Source organism: Phoca vitulina, unplaced genomic scaffold (genome assembly GCF_004348235.1).
Source record: "Phoca vitulina isolate PV1807 unplaced genomic scaffold, GSC_HSeal_1.0 scaffold47, whole genome shotgun sequence".
Lineage (NCBI taxonomy): Eukaryota > Metazoa > Chordata > Mammalia > Carnivora > Phocidae > Phoca > Phoca vitulina.
Window position 1 is genome coordinate 1,277,079 of NW_022589750.1, and position 21,053 is coordinate 1,298,131.

Sequence of the window (21,053 nt, forward strand, 5' to 3'; positions counted from 1 at the left end):
AGGCTGGCCTTCCCGCAGCGACGCCCCCTCCCGACGGCCGGCCCTCCCCTTCGCCCCGCCCCCGCGGCCCTGTGCTTCCGGGCTGCCCGCTCGCTGATTGGCCGGAGCGCGGCCGGCCGGCCGCGGATTGGCTGCGCTCAGCGGCGCGCGGAGTCCCTGGGGCGACGCGCGCAGTGGGGGCAAGATGGCGGCCGCCGAAAGCCCCGCGGGCGACGCGGAGCCGTGGCAGTCCTGGCTTCCCAACCACGTCGTGTTCCTGCGGCTCCGCGAGGGGCTGAAGAACCAGAGCCCGGCCGAAGCCGAGAAGCCGGCGTCTTCGTCGCCGCCCTCGTCGCCGCCGCTGACGAGGAACCTGGTCTTGGGCCTGGGCGGAGAGCTCTTCCTGTGGGACGGCGACGGCAGCTCCTTCCTGGTGGTCCGCCTGCGGGGCCTCGGCGGCGCGGGCGAGGAGCCCTCCCTGTCCCAGTACCAGGTGCGGCCGGGGCTGGCTTCCCGCGCATCCCGGCGGCCGGGCGTGCTGGGCGGGTGGGCGGCGCAGGCGGAAGCGCTCGTCCCCGCGGCGCGGCCGGTTCTCTCCGCGCCTCTCTCGTCTTCGTTCCGCCTCGGCGTGGCCACTTCGGCAGCCTCTTTCCCGGCTTTCGTTCCCTCGGCGGAGGTTTGCCCACCCCGCCACGCTCTCGGGGTGTTTGGGTTCTTGGGGCCCGGGAGGAGGGGCAGGGCCGGCGGCGCGGGTGCTCCGAGGGAAGACAGCAGGTGGGCGGAGGGAGGGCGAGTGGGCTGGTTCTAGGAACCCGCTTGGCGGCGGCGCACCCCGGGTCCCGGGGTAGTCCTTTGTCCTGGGGCTGCTGTGAGCGGAGTCGGGACAGGCTTGAAAGCGGCCGGTCTCGAGTCTTGTGCCTGAGCGGGCGGAGAATCCCCGGTGCTCCTCTCTCCTCCCTCCTAGAAGGTGGGCCCGTTCCCAGAGCTGGAAGGCAGCTTTGCTTGGGTTTGCTTAGCCGACAGCACGGGAAAGCGGGTGTAGACAGCGTTCCAGACCTGTGGTCAGACGCTGCCCGAGGGAAACGTTTAGTTGTAGTAAACGGATTCTGGCTTTTTTCAAGATTAAAAAAAATTAAAACCGGGATACCTGTTGCGACGCATGCCTCGTGCTGTGAGCCCCCGTGATTCTTGTCGATGAGAAATGGTGGGATTTTAGCAGGGCGCTCGCTGTGTTTGTGCGGTCTGGGACGCAGTCACGCGTGGACAGTCTGCTTTCTCACAAGCACTCGGTTGGCATCGGCGATGAGACGGGCTTCCAGACTCCGGCACAAGCGGGAGATATCTCGTGTTCAGACCGGCCTTGTTTAAGGTGATAAAGGCTGAGCGTGGGTCTCCCGACGGGAGGATAAGTGATACGTCGGCAGTCTCCTGGTCTGTGAGTGAAAGTAAAGGACAGAAAATGGGAGTGTGAGGTGGGCAGCAGAGAAGCCGCAGAACGTGACCGGCAGAAGGAGTGCGTTGTGAGGGCGGTGACGCTGAGACAAGCAGCTCCTCGAAGCCCCGAGAATGCCGCGGGGGCCAGCGGTGTTTTACCAGCCGCCGGAGCCCTTGAGGCTGTTCTCTGTCCCGCTGGACTGTTTCTGACGTAGCACAGCAGCTGCCGTTCGTGGACACTGCTGAGTTCAGTGCTCGCGTCACTGGAACACGTCAGGGACAGCAGTAGACCCTGTTCTGTGCCGAGGGTAAGTGAGGAGGACACAGGTCTCAAGAACTCAGTTAGCCGTGCGGGATGGGACAAGAGTCAACTGAAGGGATGACTAGAATGCAGGGTGACAAGAACTATGACGGAATTACCCAGAGCACAGAGAAGATGCACATACCCCTGGCCGGGAGATCGGGGTGATGTCGCAGGAGGTCTCCTGCACCGTGACAGCCAGCCACCAAAGGAGAAGGGAGCTGTCGAGACACACACAGGCGGACAGAGCGTGGTGGCTTCGCGGACACGGGCTGACCTGATGGGGTGTAGAGACTGTCGGGCAGGCTGGAGTTCGGTCACAAAAAGGGACATTATGTGTAGTGTTTGTTTTTCAAGGTGGGGAAATCTGGTGCATTCTATGTTACATGCTAATCTCAGCGGTTAAAAAATTTCCCGTCAGTTCCTAGCCCAGGTGTTAGCACTTACCCAGAATGCTTCATTGCTGTGCAGTTCCCGGCGAGGAAAGCAGCACCTGCCTCAGTTGCTGTACTAAAGTGTACATCGTGACGGGCGCCTGGGGGGCTCGGGCAGTGAGGCGTCTGCCTTCGGCTCAGGTCATGATCCCGGGGTCCTGGGATCGAGCCCCGCGTCGGGCTCCCTGCTCGGTGGGAAGCTTGCTTCTCCCTCTGCCGCTCCCCTGCTCATGCTCCCTCTCTCTGTCAAGTAAATAAAGAGAATCTTAAAAAAAAAAAAGAAAAGAAAACTGTACCATGACGGTTGTGCTTTCAAGTACCTCGCATACATTTTTACTGTGAAATGAACTATTTTAACCAGTTTGCTTTATTTTCCAGAGATTGCTGTGCATAAATCCGCCCCTGTTTGAAATCTATCAAGTCCTGTTAAGTCCAACACAGCATCATATAGCACTTATAGGAGTAAAAGGACTTACAGTATTTGAACTACCTAAAAGATGGGGGAAGAATTCTGAATTTGAAGGTGGAAAATCAACAGTGAACTGTAGGTAAGTTGTATTTCCATTTATCATTTGTCTAGTTTGTAATACATGCGGACAGTTGTTCAGGCGCCGTGGTGGTTCGTAGCTACATTTTCTGTGCTGCCGATCCAACACCACATGCTCTCGGCTTCCTGCTGTCGTGTTTGTGCGATCCTGCATTTCTTCTGCCGGACTGATCACAGCTGTCTCACTGGAGTTCGGCTCCTTCATGTGGGCAGAAATAAGATAACTTTTGAAAAGCAGTTACTATATATGTGTAAGGGGTTTAAGTTTAACTAAGTTTAATTTTTGTATCTTTTTCAATGATCCGGAAATACGAGAGTCTGAAAGATCTGTTGAAAAGAGTGTAAGATAGAAACCACCTTTAGCTCCCCAGCGTTCCCTGAAAATGTTCCCTTTCTAAAATCTGTTTCCCCATTTCCACAATTGGATCAATCACGTTTACCCTGTAGTTCTCTTACCAGGCCAGTAAAGGGATCAAATCGGTTAGTGTATCTCAACTCACCTGTAACAGGATGGTCTAAAATACACTGATTTAGAGAACGGTTCTGTTTTGATCCTCCCTTGCATTGGCTGAATAGATGCTTTGACTGCTCTTCTCAGCAAGATTTGAGAGAAAGAAATATGAAGGAAGGAAGAGCAGAGAGTGTTAAAATAGGTTTTCCTGTAGAAGGCCTTTGGTCCACATTCTACAGAATGTTTTGGAAAAACTGTTGTCTTTATTGTAGTACCACTCCCGTCGCTGAGAGATTTTTCACCAGTTCTACATCTCTGACGCTGAAGCACGCCGCTTGGTACCCCGGTGAGCTGCTGGACCCGCACATCGTGCTGCTGACGTCAGACAACGTGATGAGGTGCAGTGTCTCAGTCTCCGTAGCTTCGCGAGGGGTCGGCTGTGGCGCCGTCGGGTGGGTCACCGGCCGTCACGCTGCCTGGTCTCGGCTGCTGGAGGCACTCGGGCCCAGCGGGCTGTCTGACGGCCCTCACTTAGTGGCCTTAGTTACTGCTCGCCGCCCAGCCAGGCCTCTGCCTCCAGTCTCTCCTTCACTAACCCTCCCGAGAGAGCCCCTCTCAGCCTGTTGCTCTGCTGGAGGCGATGCCCCGGGGGGAGAAGGGAGCATCAGTGGGAGTTGAGAGAGATGAACTCTTGTCCCAGCGCGCCACTTCTGTCTTGGAGATCTTAAACTTGAGGGGAGCGTCAGTTCTAATTTTGTAAAATGAACCGGTTTGATCTGACAGGTTTTGAACTCTATAATTAAAGGCCCTAATCCTACAGAGATTTCTGTAATATTATCAGTTAATTTTTTGGGTCTAACTTAGGTAAAACACGGAAGGGGGGTGGGGACTCAGCTGAGGTGCAGATAGTCTTATTTTTCCTAATCACGGCTTTTAACCCTGCTCTGCCAGCTCTTCCTTCCCTGCTGAGGGCTTGACCCCTTACTGGCCTCTGACACAGATCTCATCGCTCTCTGGTTACCTTCAGTTATTAAACTTGGTGTGTCCAGTTTAAAGCTGCGATGTCCAGTCCATACCCGCTCTGGGTCCCGGCCCGTCGCACAGGCCAGACGCTGGGGGAGGGGACGCTTGTGGGGAGGGCCTGACCTGCTCTGGCTTTTGTTTCTGTCCCGGCACCTTGAGGTGGGGTGACGTGTAGGGACGGGGCTGCCTCCTGCTTCCTCGGGGTCTCAGTCCTTGGGAGCGAGGGGAGCTGAGGCTGACTGGCTGTCAGGGGGTGGACCTGACCCTGCTCCCGGTGTCATCTGGTCCCATCGGCTGCTGGTGGCCGCCGTTGACACGGTACCTCGGCACAGACGGTGTGTGTTTCCCCAGGGGCCCCCAGTCACTGAGGAGCTCTGTCGCCCACCGGTCTGTCCGCGGTCAGGCCCGCGTTCTCCCTCGGGGTGGACGATCCTCGCACTCACGATGGAGCCATTGCTGTCTTTTCTGTGGTGTGGTGGTGACCGCCACGGTCCTCTGCTCTGCCCTGCAAGGGCCACGGGGACCTGGGCATCGGTACCACAGTCCTCTCTCACGCTGTTCCAGCCCACTTCCTGTGGAAATTTCCGTAAGAGCGGTGGATACCACATAGCATTCACAAGCCCCCAACCCCAGGGTGTGACCTGTCCAGTTCACTCGGGGGTCCCTTACTTGGGGGCCTGCAGTTTCCTGCAGCACAGCTGGATTCAGCTGGGACATGAGACACCCATCTCCCCTCATTACAGGCACCTCTAAATCCAGCAAGTATCTCCTCCCCACCCATTTGGCTTTGGAGTTGGGGCTAAAGAAGGGAGGGGACACCCTCCCGCCACAGAGGTTATAGTGTATATGGAAGGACTCCTGACGCTCCCTCTCCTGGTCTGTGTTTGTTTCTTTATTTTTTTAAAGATTTTATTTATTGGAGAGACAGCGAGCGAGAGAGCATAAGCAGGGGGAGTGGGAGAGGGAGAAGCAGGCTCCCTGTTGAGCAGGGAGCCCAGTGTGGGGCTCGATCCCAGGACCCTGGGGTCATGACCTGAGCCGAAGGCAGACGCTTAACGACTGAGCCACCCAGGCGCCCCTCCCCTGGTCTTCCTTTCATATGTGCTGAGGAACGGGGTGGTGGGAAAGGGCGCAGGCCAAGATCTTCCTCAAGTTATGCCTAAAAGGAGGTATTTGGTCTCAACTGTTGAAGGTTGTTCTTTTTTAAATATGGGGTACTTGGGGCCCTGGGTGGCTCAGCTGAGCATCTGACTCTTGATTTCGGCTCAGGTCGTGATCTCAGGGTCATGAGATCAAGCCCCATGTCAGGCTCTGTGCTCAGTGCAGAGTCTACTTGAGATTCGTTCTCTTCCTCTCTGTGTCCCTTCCTCCTACTCTCTAAAGAAATAAAAAATAAAAATAAATATGGGGTAGTTATTGTTTCTCCTAAGCTTTGGACCCTGTTGACAGTTTCTGGGCATCAAGATCTCCCTACCCACCCGGTGCACCCGCTCTTCCTTTCACCCCCCCACTATAGTGCGTCCTGTCCAGCATTTATGTGCGTTTTGAAGTCAGTGCTGCTTACAAGCGGCGGAAGACCACGGTGCGTGTGTTCAGTGGGATCACATTTTCATTAAAAAGATCTATTAAATGGCATTTTACTGGTAATGGAACTAATGAAGTTTAAAGTGTCTTAGGGCGGTCAGACAAAGTGATTAACTTGATGAGGGCTTTATAAGCGATGTTGGATTGCTAATAATATTTTTGGCCTTTTAAAAGTTCTCCTTTTAACTATAGCCACGTGCCGTGAAATTTTGTTAAGTTAAAATGATGGTAAAAAAAAAAAATTCCCGTTTTATACTTCCCCCTTGGGAAAGTAGGGATGACGTGATGTTGCGTCTTTGTGTAACAACAGTGTGTGCAGACTGGGGGCTAAACGTCCCTCTCCATGCGGCCTGTGGGTGTACAGAGGGCAGTGGGCTCCTCTCCGAGGAGGTTCGTGTGTGACGGGCGGAGACAGGTGGTACCGGGGAGCTGGCCCACTCGGGCCGGTCGGGCGGCGTCCGGATGGCGCTAGCGTGCGCGGGGGCTCAGGAGGGGAGAGACAGGGGTGCGCAGTGTGCAGGGGACCAGGAGGCACTTTGGTAACGGTGCACGGTATTTCTGGAGGTCCCATGGACACCCTGCTCTTACGTTGTGAAAGAACAGACGAAGTACGCTGTTCTGTCAGGAAGAGCAGGCTCTGTGGCAAAGAAATGGTTGTGAGACGGGCAGGAAAATGCTGAAGCAGTGATTAGATGGAGGAGAAGGGCGGTTCTGAAATGAAAGAATTCTAAGCGCGGGTCTCTCCTCCTTTGCTCGCTAGGATTTACTCTCTGCGAGAGCCTCAGACTCCCGCCAGGGTCATTGTGCTTTCCGAAGCCGAAGAGGAAAGCCTGATACTCAATAAAGGGTAAGTGGTTCTTCGTGTTCTGAAATGTTTTTTTCCGGTAGTTTATTGGGATTACAAATGCAGCTTTAACAGAGATTGCACGGTTTTTCCATCGCTGACCGGCATGCTTTTGGTGGTGTGAGCACACAGCCGTATTTATTAACCTTGCAGGGAACTGGAATCTTTCTCAATGACAGTTATACTAAACTTTAAAATACAAAGACCGCAGCATGTGTCATCACTTGTTTTTTGTAATTACAAAGGTAATGTGTATTTATTGTAGAACACGGGGAATACCTACAGAAAAATATTAAGAAGAAAATGAAATGCTTTGTGATCTCCCCATAGCAGCCAGAGGGACGCCTGGGGCATAAAGCTGGTGGCTCTGCGTCCCTGCTGCCCCATGGCACTGATTGCCCGCAGGCGGCCCCTCTCCTGCCCTGGCCCTGGGCTCAGCCACCCCGGCTTCCTCGCCCTTCGTTCTCAGCACTGCCCCTGCCCACGGGGAGCCTCTCTGCCTGTGCTTTGCCACGTGACCACAGACCTGCTCCCGTCGGTGCTTCGGGTCTGTGCTCAGATCTCGCCCGTCAGAGTCCCTCCCAGGCCGCTCGGGCCGAAGGATCGCTCAGGGCCGCCTACACGCTTCCCTTCCCGTGCTGACATCTGCTGCCGCCACGTCCTGTGCTCCTGTCTGGTCTTGTCGCTCTCACGAGGGCGGGGCTGTCAGGTTCACGGATGTGTTTCCAGAACGTGCGGCAGCGCCTGCTCAGGGCAGGTGTTTCGTAGACGCTCGTGGAAGGAACGGCTCCCACACTCAGAGCTGGTCTTCCCGCTGTCTTCCTCTTGGGTTCGTGCGTGTCTCTGTGCGGGGTTTTACCGCGCGTCTGTAGGTTTGAGCTGCTGAAGATGGAAGCCGCGCTGTAGGGTTTGACGCTTCTGTCGTGTAGGTGTGACTTTTTTTCTCCGCTGAATGCAGATTCCATCCCCACTTCCCGCTATTGGACATTTTATTTTCAACAGGCTGGTTTTCAATGTCTTTTCAGGAGGGCGTATACCGCGTCTCTGGGGGAGACAGCAGTTGCGTTTGACTTCGGGCCGTTGTCCGCGGTCCCGAAGAGCATGTTCGGGCAGAAAGGCCAAGGGGAGGTCGCGGCACAGCCACTGTACATCCTATATGAGAACGGGGAGACCTTCCTCACCCACGTCAGCCTGGCGCACAGGTGAGTGCGGGGTGCACCTGCCGCCAGGGGACGCGGGGTCCCTGCAGTGCTTGGTTGACGTGGTACCGATCCTTCGGCCTGTGACTTCCTCCCCGTCGACCAGACAGTCGGTGCATCGCACGTGAATGAGGCACCACGGGGAAGGGCAGACAGGGTAGTCTGGGGTCAGACGTCCCAGTTGTGGGGCGAAGAGACACGTGCCCAAACCATGTTAGTGGCACAGAGACAGTGAGCGCTCAGAGGAGGGAGAGACGGATCACAGCGAAGGAGGTAGGGACATTTTCGTGGAGAGGGACGCGTGTCTAATGCGGGATCGCCGAGGGCCGGGGAAGGGCACGTCAGGTGGGTGCACGTGTCACTCGTGGCTCAGCGATGAGACCTTTGTGGCAGGGGCAGGGTTTCAGGTACAGGGCACCGGGTGATGGAGCTAGAAGGGGCTGCCCAGGGACAACGTGGTGGAGTTCTACACCCGGTTAGGGAACACGGGGTCTTTTCTGTAGGAGTAGGGCCGTGGGAAGCCGGTGATGGCTTCCAAGCAGAACGGTGAGATGGTTGGTAAGGGACGCACGGGGGCAGAGACGTTTGAAGTCGCCGCGCCGCACATTGGCTGACCAGCTGCGGCCTCAGACAGTATCCGTCGCCTCCCATCCTAGTAAGCGGAGTCGCCTTCCTGTGGGTCCTGGTCGTCCATGCTTCCAGAACTTTCCAGAGCTGCTCCTTAGCTTGGAGTGTTCACAGTCCCCTCCCAGAATATGCCCTTTCTCATTGCTCGTATTTATTTTTGGTACCTTTTTTACCTCAATTCTTTTTTTTTTTTTTTTTTTTTTTATTTATTTAGGGGCGCCTGGGTGGCTCAGTCAGTGAAGTGTCTGCCTTCAGCTCCGGTCATGATCCCGGGGTCCTGGGATTGAGCCCCACATCGGGCTCCCTGCTCAGTGGGGAGCTGCTTCTCCCTCTGCCTCTGCCCCTGCTCGTGTTCCCTCTCTTTCTCTGTCTCAAATAAATAAATCTTAAGGAAAAAAATTTTATTTATTTTAGAGAGGGGGAGAGCACAAGCGGGAGAGGCAGGGGACATTCTCAAGCTGACAGCGCTCAGTGCGGAGAGCCCCATGTGGGGCTCAATCTCACAACCTGCGCAGAAATCAAGAGTCGGATGCTCACCCAACCGAGCACCCAGGCGCCCCTTATCTCAGTGTCTTTGTCCCTGTGTTCCTCTCGCGCTGAAATCCCTGCGTTGTCACACTCAGCACACGTATGGTAATTCTGGCTACACGTCTGCTTCCCCAGCTGGACGTCTGTCCCTTGGGCCGCCCCCCAGCACTCAGTAACTGTGTCTCCACGTGGACACTGGGTCTGAAGCCCTGAAGAGACCATGCAGGGCCTAGGCAGTAGTTAGAAGCAGGCGTGGTTGAGTATGCTCTCGTGTGCGTGCAGAGTGGGGCGGGGGCTTGGGACAGAACCCGGGGGGGCGCCAGTCTTCAAGGCACAGAAGTTGGAGAATGCCCGAGAGGTGTGCTCGGAGAGACGGGGAGCGGGGCAGACGGTGCGGGTGATGAGGTGCAGCCGCGGGGCAGCTGGGCGGCCGTGGGTTTAGCAGCGGGGGTCTCCCTGGGGGCTGTCGTCACTGCGTAGCTTAGAGATGTGACAAGGGAAGCACCGGTTCTGGGGCCCGGTTTCTCAGCCTCCGCACTGGTGATGTTTGAGCTGAACAGTGGGGAGCGTTCAGCACCCTCCGCCCCAGCGCACCAGTAAGCGCCCGCGTCACCCCCGTGGCGACAACCAAAAATGTCTTCAGACGTTGTCCGTGTCTTCTTGGGTGCAGCCTTCTCTGCAGTCGCGAAGCACCGGGGGTGAGAGTCGAGTGGGAGAGAGCGGAGACCTCGGGGCCGCCCAGCGCCACGTTCACGGCCGGGGTGGGCCGGGGTGGGCCGGCCGCAGGAACGCGCGGTCTGAGCCGCCCGCCCGCGTGTGTCACTGTTCCCGCAGCCCCGGGAGTGTCGGGAAGCTGCTGGGCCCGTTGCCCATGCACCCCGCGGCGGAAGACAACTACGGCTACGACGCGTGCGCCATCCTCTGCCTGCCCTGCGTCCCCAACATCCTGGTGATCGCCACCGAGTCAGGAGTGCTGTATCACTGCGTCGTGCTGGAAGGGGACGAGGAGGACGACCAGACGGTGAGTCGGGTGCGGGCACTGACAGCGGGAGGGGCTCCCTGTCACCGCCCGTCCCGAAGTGCGGCCCCTAAATGTGGCCTTCGGAGCCTGGTTCGCATCTGCCGGACACAAGAGAGGCTGTTTTGTCCCCTCGTCAGGACACGAGGGCAGGGGTCCTGTCGGGTGGATGAACGCGAACGGCTGAGACACCGCTGCTTCTTTCACAGTCGGAGAAGTCCTGGGCCTCCAGGGCCGACTTCGTCCCCTCCCTGTACGTGTTCGAGTGCGTGGAGCTGGAGCTTGGCCTGACGCTCGCCGCCGGGGATGACGACCCCTTCGATTCTGACTTTTCTTGTCCAATCAAACTGCACAGAGGTAACGTGGGCAGCGCCCTTACTTCCAGCCCGACCTGCTAGTACGGGGACGGTGCCGGGCCGCTCCCGGCCGTGGTTTTGTGGTTCCAGCTGCGGGAAGGCTGACTGAGCCCCGAGCGCCTTCCGGGCTCCATGCGCCACTCAGGGGCCGGGAGGGGCTGAGCCGCTTTCCCAGGTGTCCGGATAGTCTGCCGTCTGGATCCGCCCAGATCGAGAGTGGGGAATTTTTCCCGGTCTAGTCGAAAGCTGATTTCATGATTCAAATACTTAAACGTATACAAACTTTAATAAACCTTAAAAGGAATTTTAAAATTTAAATTGTAAGACGCTGTGAAGATTCAGGTCTTCACTTTCGAACACATCATAGTCTCTTGTTACTCCCAGACCCAGTTTGAAAGCTGTCCTTTTTCTCTTTTTCTCTTTTAATTTACCTGGGTTGGTACCAGATCTTTCCGGCAGCTTCTCTGTGTTTGTCTGGGGAGCTTCTGGGTAGACTGCTGTGCCCCTGGAAGCCGGTGCTGTGGTGATGCCGAGCGGCTGAGTGGAAGGGGCCTGGCTCCGGCTGGGTTTGGGGCACAGTTCTGACATGAGTGGGCGTTCGGTCAACCCCTCTGGGCTCCGTTTTCTCATCTGAAAACGGTCGGGGTGACATCAGATGACCTGGGAGGCCTTCTGACACAAGCCCCTGCAATCCCACTGTCCTTCCACCGCTTCTCGGAGTCTCCTCCAGGTGCAGAGACAGGAGCTCCTCTGCTCACCGGCCCTGGAGCCAGCCCACGGGATCGGGTTCAGATCTGTAGAGAGGACAGCAGACGTTCGGGGCTCGTGGTTCTCGTGCGGTAGGCCAGCATGGGGAGTCACTGAGCACGTCTGATTAGACAGTCCAAGCGGTAGGGGTCACAACTTAGCAATGACGACACCGGGACCCGGTGAGGTAAGGGACACACGCTGCTTGGTTTCCTTATAAAGAGAATAAGTCTTTGGGAAATCTTTTTTTTTTTTTTTTTTAAGATTTTATTTATTTATTTGAGAGACACAGCGAAAGAGGGAACACAAGCAGGGGGAGTGGGAGAGGGAGAAGCAGGCTTCCCGCTGAGCAGAGAGCCCGATGCGGGGCTCGATCCCAGGACCCTGGGACCATGACCTGAGCCAAAGGCAGACGCTTAACGACTGAGCCACCCAGGGGCCCCGTCTTTGGGAAATCTTAAATGGAGGCATTCTTTTCTTGTTTTTTCCAATGAGAGTTAATATTTCGTATGTGAAACTAGTAAATTTTTGACTCGTTCATATTTGTACTTAGGGCACATTGCAGTCACTGAAACGTACCCAGATTTTTAATGACATGAGTGGCCACCGAATAGGGTGTCTAACAGATTCCTACGTCAGTTACGAATGTTGCCTCTTTTGTAACAGATTTCTGGTTCTTTCCCAATACTGAGATTTTTCTTTTGACTTCAGCGCAGACACATTTTGAAAAGCCATTGGAAACAGTAGACCTAATGAGATGATTTGAGCCTGAGATAAAGTCTCCAGTTTGGCCAGATGAAAAGAAACTTTTTAATATTTTATTGTTCAGGGAGAGGACTGCCATACACCAGGATTTTTAAAACTTTGTACTACTATAATGTTGTTTTCAGGGGGTAGTTATGCAGAACCCCAACATATAAAACAGGAAAAAAATGTTAACATTCACTTCACAACATTTACTTACTGTGAAGTCAACAGTAAGAAAGGCTGTTAGGAGGAAATTTTCATCTGGGGCTTATGGATGACAGTTGCATCTTTTTTTCTTTTCTTTTTTTTAAAGTAGGGTCCACACCCAAAGTGGGGCTTGAACTCATGACCCCGAGATCAAGAGTCACGTGCCCCACAGACTGAGCCAACCCCTCAACAGTTGCATCTTAAATCAGCTTTAGCATGTAAATTATTTCTGTATCGTTTTAGTTGTTTAATGTTTTGAAAGTACTGAGTCACAGCGATAAATATTCATAAATATTCAGGAACTCATCTTTTAGTCTCAGGTAGTCTCACTGGTACTAGGGCTCAAAAGAAGTATAGAAGATTTCATCTAAATTACGTAACGATTCTTCATGTTTCTTAGTATAACTATAAAGGATCCTCTGGGTTCCTGGGTGGCTCAGTCAGGTGCCCTACTCTTGATTTCAGCTGAGGTCATGATCTCAGTGTCGTGAGACTGAGCCCCACGTGAGGCTCCATGCTCAGCGCAGAGCCTGCTGGAGGTTCTCTCCCCCTCACACCTCTCTCTCACATGTATGCGTGCGTGCTCTCTAGAATAAATCTTTTTAAAAATTAAGTAAATATAAAGGATTGTCAAACAAGAATTATATCCAAATATTTATTTATTTATTTATTTATTTGGGGCGCCCGGCTGGCTCAATTGGAAGAGCATGTGACTCCTGATGTCAGGGACATAAGTTCAAGCCCCATGGTGGGAGTAATCTTACTTGAGGAATTAAAAAAAAAGGATTAAAACTTAAACGTAAAACCATCCGTGAGTCAACATTATTGAGAAGTGACACCCCACGCCTGTGTGGACGTGCGGTGTTGGGACTGCTGAGTCCGCGGTCGTCCTGGCGGGCTGTGACTTACGCACTTGCTTGAGTAGGTTCGCGGAGTGACGCGTATGTTTCTGCAGAGCTGCCCCGTTTTGCGTTGAAGGACTGCAAGTAAACGCCCAGAGGTGGACAAGTATATGTTTTGGTGAACTCTTCTGTTGAGAAATATTGGGGTTGTGTTTATTACTTTTAAAAATATTTAAAATATATTTGAAAATTGAATTCAGGTGTTAAAAGTTTCAAAAGCCCTGACACGGTAGCACAGTGTGAAGGACGTGCAGACCGTCTGTCTGTCACTTCTGTCCACACGCGTGTTTGCGGGCTTCTGGGGTGAATGTCCGTGTTCTAACGACTGCCGTTGTATCGTTCATGGTTCCGTTTGCAGATCCCAAGTGTCCCTCCAGATACCACTGTACTCACGAGGCCGGTGTGCACAGTGTTGGGCTCACTTGGATTCATAAACTTCACAAGTTTCTTGGGTCAGGTGAGTTTTTTGTACTTTTCAGTATGTTTCACAGATTCTATCAAAAAGTCGTTTAGAATTGGGGCGCCTGGGTGGCTCAGTCCATTGAGAGTCGGACTCTTGATTTCGGCTCAGGAAATCTCCGCTGAATGTCCAGTTTGGTTGTTTACAAGCTCTGCCTTCCACACTTTCCCCTTAAGATCTGAAGTACAAGCACATTGCTCTTGCCACTTGGGTTCAACATTGTTGTCGAGCTGCAGACAAGGAAACTAGCCAAGAAAATGAAATAAAAGGCTTCAAGATTAGAAAGGAAGAACTAAACCCCTCTTCTGATAACATGAGCTTTTATACAGTAAATCATAGGGGACCCGTTACAAAAGCGTTTGTACTAATAAAGGTTTCAGAGAGCTTGCACGATACAAGAGCAGTGTGCAAACATCTGTTCTGTTTCTGTGCACTAGTAGTGAATAAGCCAAAAGAAAAATAACACAGTCCCATTTGTAAAAGCTTCAAAAGAAAATGCTTAAGGATAAATTTAATAAAAGTGTAAAACATAGGCTTAAAGTTACAAAATATCACTGAAAGAAATAAGAAGCCTAAATAAATAAAAAACGCCCCATGTTCATGGATCAGAAAACTTAATATTGTTAAATGGCAATAATCGCTAAGTCGATGTGCAGACCCAATGCCCTGTCAGAATTTGCAGAAATTGACAAGCTGAGCCTAAAGTTCATTTGGAATTCCAAGGCCCTAGATTAGCCAAAACAGTCTTGAAAAACAAGAACAAAGTTGGAGGACCCACACTTGCCGATTTCAGAACTTCTTACAAAAGGTACGGTACCGCAGACGGCGTGATGCTGACATAAGGAGATTCGCATAGGTTGATGGAACGGGGTGGAGAGTCCAGTTGGTTTCCACAAAGGCGCCAACAGAGATCAGCGCGGGGAGAGCAGTCTTTTTGACCAGTGGCGCTGGGACACGTGTGCGTGCACCTGCGACAGGACGGAATTGGACCCCTTCTTCACACCGTAACGGATCGCAGAACTAAAACTATAGACCTCTCAGAAGCAAACACTGTTACGGAAGTGAAAAGACAATCCCCGGGATGGGAGTAAGTGCAAATCCCTGTCTGGAAACGGACTTGTAGCTAGAATACGAAAGGGGCCTGTAGAAATGAGCAACATGAAGGCAAGAGCCCAATTCAAAACAGGACAAAGGGTTTGAGTAGACCTTGTTCCTCAGATGAGGTGCAGACGGCCAGTAGGCGCCTGAGAACACGTCCCATGTCAGCAGTCCTGGAAGTGAGACGCCACGTGACCGCTGGGTGCGACTTCACGCCCGTCAGAACCGGTCCTGACGAGGGGGTCAGCACAGGGCTTGCGGACATGTGACGTGGTGCCGCACCGAGGGAAACAGTCTGGCCGTGCCCCAGGCGACCCGCACAGACTTACGGCCTGACCCCGGGTCCGCTGCCCGGTGCATGCACACGTGTCCACACAAACACAGTAAGCAGGTGTTCACAGCAGTGTCCTCGTGAGAGCCAAACGGCCGTGTGTCTGTCACCGCCGATCGGGCAGCGATCCAGCCATCGGACAGAGTGTCCGCCAACAGTAGGAAGGGATGAGGTGCCGACTCGGGCTGCGGCACAGAGAGCCTCGCCCAGACAGCTACCTGTCGGCCGACTCCGCGCACGTGCAGGAACGGTGCAGGGCAGGCAGGTGCGCCCAGGGGGAAGGCCAGAGGGTGGTGGCGGTGGCCTGGGGCCATTGGCCAAACTCGCGTGATCGTTCAGGAGTGTGCGGCTTCCTTTTGGGTAATGAAGTTTGTTTTTTTTTTAAAGATTTTTTATTTGAAAGAGCGAGAGAGCACAAGCAGGGGGAGGGGCAGAGGCAGAGGCAGAGGGAGAAGCAGGCTTCCTGCTGAGCAGGGAGCCCGATGCGGGGCTCGACCCCAGGACCCTGGGATCATGACCTGGGCCGAAGGCAGATGCTTAACGACTGAGCCACCCAGGCGCCCCTCGTGAAAAGATTTTAAAATCTCTGTGGTGGTGGGCGTACAATTTGTGCGGCAAACCCCCTGGAATTACACACTGTACGTGGTGGGTCGTGGGCCGCTGTGAACCACATTCCGGAAAGCTGTTGCAGAACCCGCCAAGGTGGGCGAGGCGTGCGTGAGGCGGCGGCCGCCCGGGAACCACGGCCGAAACACGCCCGCGTTTCCGCAGCTGACCGGGGAAGCCCGCTCTCCCTGCTGGGCCGGGAGCCCCGTGTCGGGAGGGCGCGGTCCGAGGCGGGCACTTGGCTGCGTCCGGCTGGTGCCCGGGGCCGCACGGCGCGCTGACCTGGTGCGCCCCTCCCCCCGCAGACGAGGAAGACAAGGACAGTCTGCAGGAGCTCGGCGCCGAGCAGAAGTGCTTCGTGGAGCACATCCTGTGCACGAAGCCGCTGCCCTGCAGGTAAGGCCGCGTCCCCCCGCACTCGGGTCCCCGCCCAGCCGAACTCACATCGCCCCCCGGCGGACACGACAGCTGACCCGAGGGGCCGTGGGTCAGGCCGCCTGCACACTGTGTGTCCGCCCCCGTTTGCTGCCGTCCCCTCGCGAGCACTTGTCGTTGTGTGTGACCCCGAGCTCACGTCAGGTTTTCAGCGAGGGCTCCCTGGGCCCCCGTCTGCCTGGTTCCCTCTCGGTCGTACGTACTGCAGTTGGGGTTTGTGGTGAGGGCCGTGAGGGCAGAGACCGTGTCTGTGTCACACACTGTCTCGTGCCCTGTTTCTGGCCAAGGGACACATGGTCCGTGGACGTTCAGTGAATGAAGGGAACTACCTAGAACGACTCCCAGCCCTGTACTGGGGTCACTGCATCGCTGTCCTGCCGTCGCGCACACGGGCCCAGGAGGAAGGGTGGGTTCGGGCGGACGGGGGGCGTGCGGGTGTGGGAGCCGGGCCGCGGGGAAGGAGCGCGGGAGAGGGCGCACGATGGGGACAGGAGGCCTGAGCGTCTGGAGCCGCCCAACCGCGGGGTGGGGGGAGGTCCTGGGGGCTGACCGCAGAGCAGCGGCGAGCAGGGAGGGGTCCAGACGGGCAGAACAGGCTGGGGCTCTCGGAGACGCGCAGGGAAGGCCCTGCTGGGGGCGGGGAGGACGGCGCTGGGTCAGAAAGTGAATGGGGAAAACGGAATAAAGTCCCATTTGTATACGTTTCTCAAACAGGTAGAATTAAACCGTGTCGCTTAGGTGTGAACCCATAGATTTTTAATCGCCAAGCACCAAGTCAGGATGGCGATTTCTTCCCGCACGGTCGGGGGTGAGGGGAGCTTGTGAGCAGGGGGGTCACCCAGAGGCTGCAGTTTCTGCAGCGTCTTTGCTCCGGGCCTGGTCGCGGTCACAGCTGCTTGCTTCCCAGGTGCAGGCTTCACCCTGAAAACAGGCGTCTTCACTCCCGGACCCCCGCACCGTCTCCCCTCCCAGAAGAGGGGGAAGCCGCCCGGAAGGAGGGTTGTGGTGAAGGGCAGGGGCAGGCGACGCGAGCAGATGGGCCGCCGTCCCTGCCGGGACCCAGTTCCGCCTCCGCCGCGGGGCAGGGCAGGGCGGGGGGTGGAGACCGTAGGTGAAGGCCTGCGAGCCGGTGCAGGACGCTGGACGCCGGACGCTCGCCTCCCGTGTGGTCTGAGCGTCTGCGAGCGCTCGCGCTGGGCTGGGCCTGGCATGCGAGCCGGCAGCCGCTGGTGGCTCCTGTCCCAACGGCCTCCAGGCTGTTAGGCGACCAGGACCCTCAGCAGGGCGGCCTTCCAGTCCCCAGCTCTGCGCTCCTGCAGGGGCGGCGAGTCCCGGCCGAGCATCAGCCCCTGCGGCCCTGTTGTTCCAGGCAGCCGGCGCCCATCCGAGGGTTCTGGATCGTACCCGACATCCTGGGGCCCACGATGGTCTGCGTCACCAGCACCTACGAGTGCCTCATAAGGCCCTTGCTGTAAGTGCCCTCGTGTCCCACACGCTTGACCATCCCGCTGGGAGAATCCCTCTGTCAGAGCAGAGCAGATGCAACATCACACGTGGGAGATGCACGGTTTATTCACGTGACAAAGCTGTCCAGTGCTCGAGACTGTGTGTCACAGACACGGTCTCTGCCCTCACGGACCTCACCAGAGTCCACGATGGATTTGTATTTTGGGGCTGCCTTTGTCAGTTCAACGTCTTTATTGGAAAGATCCCGTCCCGACACGCTGGGACACATGGCAGCGTCGGTAGACTAGGGGGACGGCTTCCCCAAGGTGACCTTCAGGGCAGAGAGCTGCAGTCTCGTCCTCTTACGGGAGACACGCTGTCTAGTTTGTCGTGTTCTCACAGCTCGGCGTGGACGGGGCTCCTGCGGGGCTCGCAGCCGATGAGCCCGCAGTAGACAGCGTTGGGTCGCGTCTGTGTCTTGCAGGAGCACGGTCCACCCGGCGTCTCCTCCCCTGCTCTGTACCCGAGAAGACGTGGCAGCGGCGGAGTCTCCCCTCCGCATTCTGGCCGAAAGCCCGGATTCTTTCGAAAAGCACATCAGAAGCATTTTGCAACGTAGTGTTGCAAATCCCGCCTTTTTGAAGTATGAGCTTTGGGGCGTCCAGGTTTTACCGGGTTCCCGTCCCTGTGTTCATCACTCCTGTCCGTCCTCTGTCCTCCGCAGTCTCGTCTCCCACGTCCTGCTGTGCTGGGCTGTCAGTGGGTGACGGGGTGGGGGGTGGACAGATGCAGGGAGAGGGGCTGCGGGGCAGACGGGGAGTCACGGCAGACGCTCTACTCCCAGGTCGTCCGACGGAGACGCGGCCCCCGCCCCGGAGGAATGCCTGCAGTTGCTGAGCAGGGCCACGCAGGTGTTCCGCGAGCAGTACATCCTGAAGCAGGACCTGGCCAAGGAGGAGATCCAGCGCAGGTACTCCGGCCCCGCGCCCGCGTGCACCCGCCAGCGGCCCGGCCCGGCTTCTGCTGAGTCTCCGTGTTCCCCCAGGGTCAAGTTGTTGTGTGACCAGAAGAAGAAACAACTGGAAGACCTCAATTACTGCCGCGAGGAGAGGTAAGTGCCGCAGCGAGCGGGGAACACGGCCGCGGCTCCCGCTCAAACACACGGACGCGGAAGTGCGCACTTAGCTCCGCTGTCGGGGTGCAGCCCGAGAGCCCCTTGGTTTCTGCCGTTAGGAAGAGTCTCCGGGAAATGGCGGAGCGCTTGGCCGACAAATATGAGGAAGCCAAGGAGAAACAGGAGGATCTCATGAACAGGTCAGTGGCCGTGAACGTCCGGTCCGAGCACTCGGGTCCTGAGCGTGTTGGGGCAGGGGTGGGGCGACAGCGCAGGGAGCCCCGGCCCAGCCCGCGGGGGGCGCAGAGCCGGACTCGAGGACCCGGGGCTCTGGCGCGCTCGGTGCCCCTGCGGCCTCCAACGCCCGCCCGCTTGCTCCAGGATGAAGACCGTGCTGCACCGGTTCCACACGCAGCTGCCGGTTCTGTCTGACAGCGAGAGGGACATGAAGAAGGAGCTGCAGCTGATCCCCGAGCAGCTGCGGCACCTGGGCAACGCCATCAAGCAGGTAGGCCGGGGCGCGGGGCGGCGGGCGCCATCCGTCCGAGGGGCGGCGGGAGCGCAGTGAACCGTAGCCCGTGTTCTGACACTCAAGGTCACCATGAAGAAGGACTATCAGCAGCGGAAGATGGAGAAGGTGCTGAGCCCGCAGAAGCCCGCCATCGCGCTCAGCGCCTACCAGCGCAGGTGCATCCAGTCCGTCCTGAAGGAGGAGTAAGTGCCGCCCGCCGCGCCGCCCGCGTTCACGGGTCCCGGGGACCGAGGGGCAGAGGATGGTGGGAGGAGCAAAGACGGGTGTGGCCGACGGGGTCCCCAGGCAGCGAGCCCCGCCGCGCTGCGTGGAAACCTCGCACGGTTCGCTTCAGCGGAGCATTTCCCGCACACTTGAGCGTCACCGCTTAATTCCTTAAGCACGAGCGTTAACGCCTTGTTCGTTCATTGCGTCCCCGGAACTGAGTGACTTCATGGTCTTACAGGGGCGAACACATAAGAGAGATGGTGAAGCAGATCAATGATATCCGAAACCACGTCAACTTCTGAGTGCACAGGGAGCGGGTCCCGCGGGGCGAAGCAGCGAAGGCTCCGACGGGTGGCCTCACCTACCTTAGGCAGAGGCGCTGTCGGTGAGCTGGGCCCTGGTGATTGGTCTTTCCTACTGGTTTTGTAATTAATAAATGCTTTTATTTAAAGTTGGAATGTACTTTATATTTAAGCTGAAGTTTAGGGTTGTGTTCAGCAAGGAACTAGGATCCTTTCAAACCGTCCCGCGTCTCCGTGCTCAGCCAACACCGTAGCGGCCAGGACCCCAGGACTGAACGGGGCAGCGGCTGATTAACGCCAACACTTTCTCGAGGACACATGTCGAGTGCAGTCACACGGTCACCCCCGAGGCCCGCTCAGAGCTGGGCAGGGGCCACCAACAGGCAGGACCACCCTCCAGAGCGGCACCGGCTGCGCGCGGTCCCCGACGGGCACTGGGTGGGTCAGACCTCAGTGTGAGAAGCCTCGCCGGGCGCAGGTTTGTCCTCAGCGTCAGGTCCTCTCTCGCACCCTCCGGTGTGAGTTCTAGAAGGGGGACACGGCTGTGACCGCCGCGGAAGAGCCAGGAGGGAAGGAGGTTCCAGGTGAGAGGGCGGGTCAGCCGTGCGAGCACACGGACGCGCAGGGAACCCAGCCGGCCTGTCCTTTGTCTGTGGGGGCAGAACCCCACCTCCTCGGCCGCTTCCTGTCTCTCAGACAACCCGGTCTCTAGAAGTGCTTCCTCCACGGGTAGCGTCTGTGTGGTTTCACACGAGAAACACCGAGCAGAACCAGGAGTCTCCGCTGGGGTTCCTCTAGCATGTTCTCAGCCGGGCTCCCCCAGTTGGGCTCCGCCGCGGACCGCCGTCGGTTCCAGACGGAGGAAATGGTCTGCGAGGTGCCGGCATTTGCCGGGAGCGGGTGGAGGCCGTTCAGGAAGGTTACAACAGGCTGCAGTCCTCTGAAATCCGCCTGCGGCTCGTTGTGAACGTGCTGAAACTCCCTGTAACTCAGTGAGGATACAGGTTCCTTTCTCCAAACCAAGTAGCACTCGTCATACAGAGAAACTTCAAACCAACTGACAATGTTTCATGCGTGGTGGGCCTAGAGCCCTATTTCCCTAATTAGTATTTACTGTTAAAGTCATAATTATGACAGAACTGCACCAGAGGCCCAAGGAATGAGGGGTATAGACTTCTTCTTGTCCTTGGGGGACAGCTTTTTGGGCTAGCCCCACCCTGCAAGACCACCCACTCTGAACCCTAAGTCGACGGTGGCTGAGCCAGTCTCCGTCATCCAGTCACTCCCGTTGCGCGGCACCGAGCACGAGGGTCACCTGAGGACACGTCTATGCGCGGGGCTCCAGCCGGCCGCCAGTGAGCACGAGCCCGGTCCCTGTGCCTCCTGACGCGCGGGGGAGCCCGGCACCTCATGCTCACCGAGCTTTCTGCACAGAGGGGAGGGGTCTGACCTCACGGACACGACCAGCAGGGCTCTAGCCTGGTGGCGACCCCAATGGCCTTTCCCAGGGGCCCCCACGGGCAGTATGCACGCCACACCGAACTCAGAAGAGGGGAACACAAACTAGGCATCTGTCTGGGATGATCGGAAACAA

General features: G+C 56.6%; 1 protein-coding gene across 1 annotated transcript; it reads left to right on the forward strand.

The window, feature by feature from the left end:
- The first annotated feature begins 133 nt into the window (after positions 1-133).
- On the forward strand, positions 134-21,010 carry NUP88 (nucleoporin 88). The gene is made up of 17 exons (XM_032432142.1): positions 134-472; positions 2,527-2,696; positions 3,419-3,544; positions 6,514-6,600; positions 7,623-7,799; positions 9,786-9,972; positions 10,179-10,326; positions 13,287-13,385; positions 15,729-15,819; positions 17,228-17,329; positions 17,789-17,947; positions 18,149-18,274; positions 18,350-18,415; positions 18,538-18,618; positions 18,800-18,926; positions 19,014-19,132; positions 19,396-21,010. The coding sequence occupies exons 1-17, from the start codon at positions 185-187 to the stop codon at positions 19,457-19,459; spliced, it is 2,217 nt and encodes a 738-aa protein (XP_032288033.1). The 5' UTR covers positions 134-184; the 3' UTR covers positions 19,460-21,010.
- Positions 21,011-21,053: the final 43 nt, after the last annotated feature.

Bases quoted from the DNA above. Each gene is read 5' to 3' on its own strand.
- NUP88 (XM_032432142.1), top strand. From the start codon at position 185: ATGGCGGCCGCCGAAAGCCCCGCGGGCGACGCGGAGCCGTGGCAGTCC. The intron at 17,948-18,148 runs GTATGAGCTTTG...CTCTACTCCCAG, and splicing joins GCAAATCCCGCCTTTTTGAA to GTCGTCCGACGGAGACGCGG. The intron at 18,619-18,799 runs GTCAGTGGCCGT...CGCTTGCTCCAG, and splicing joins CAGGAGGATCTCATGAACAG to GATGAAGACCGTGCTGCACC.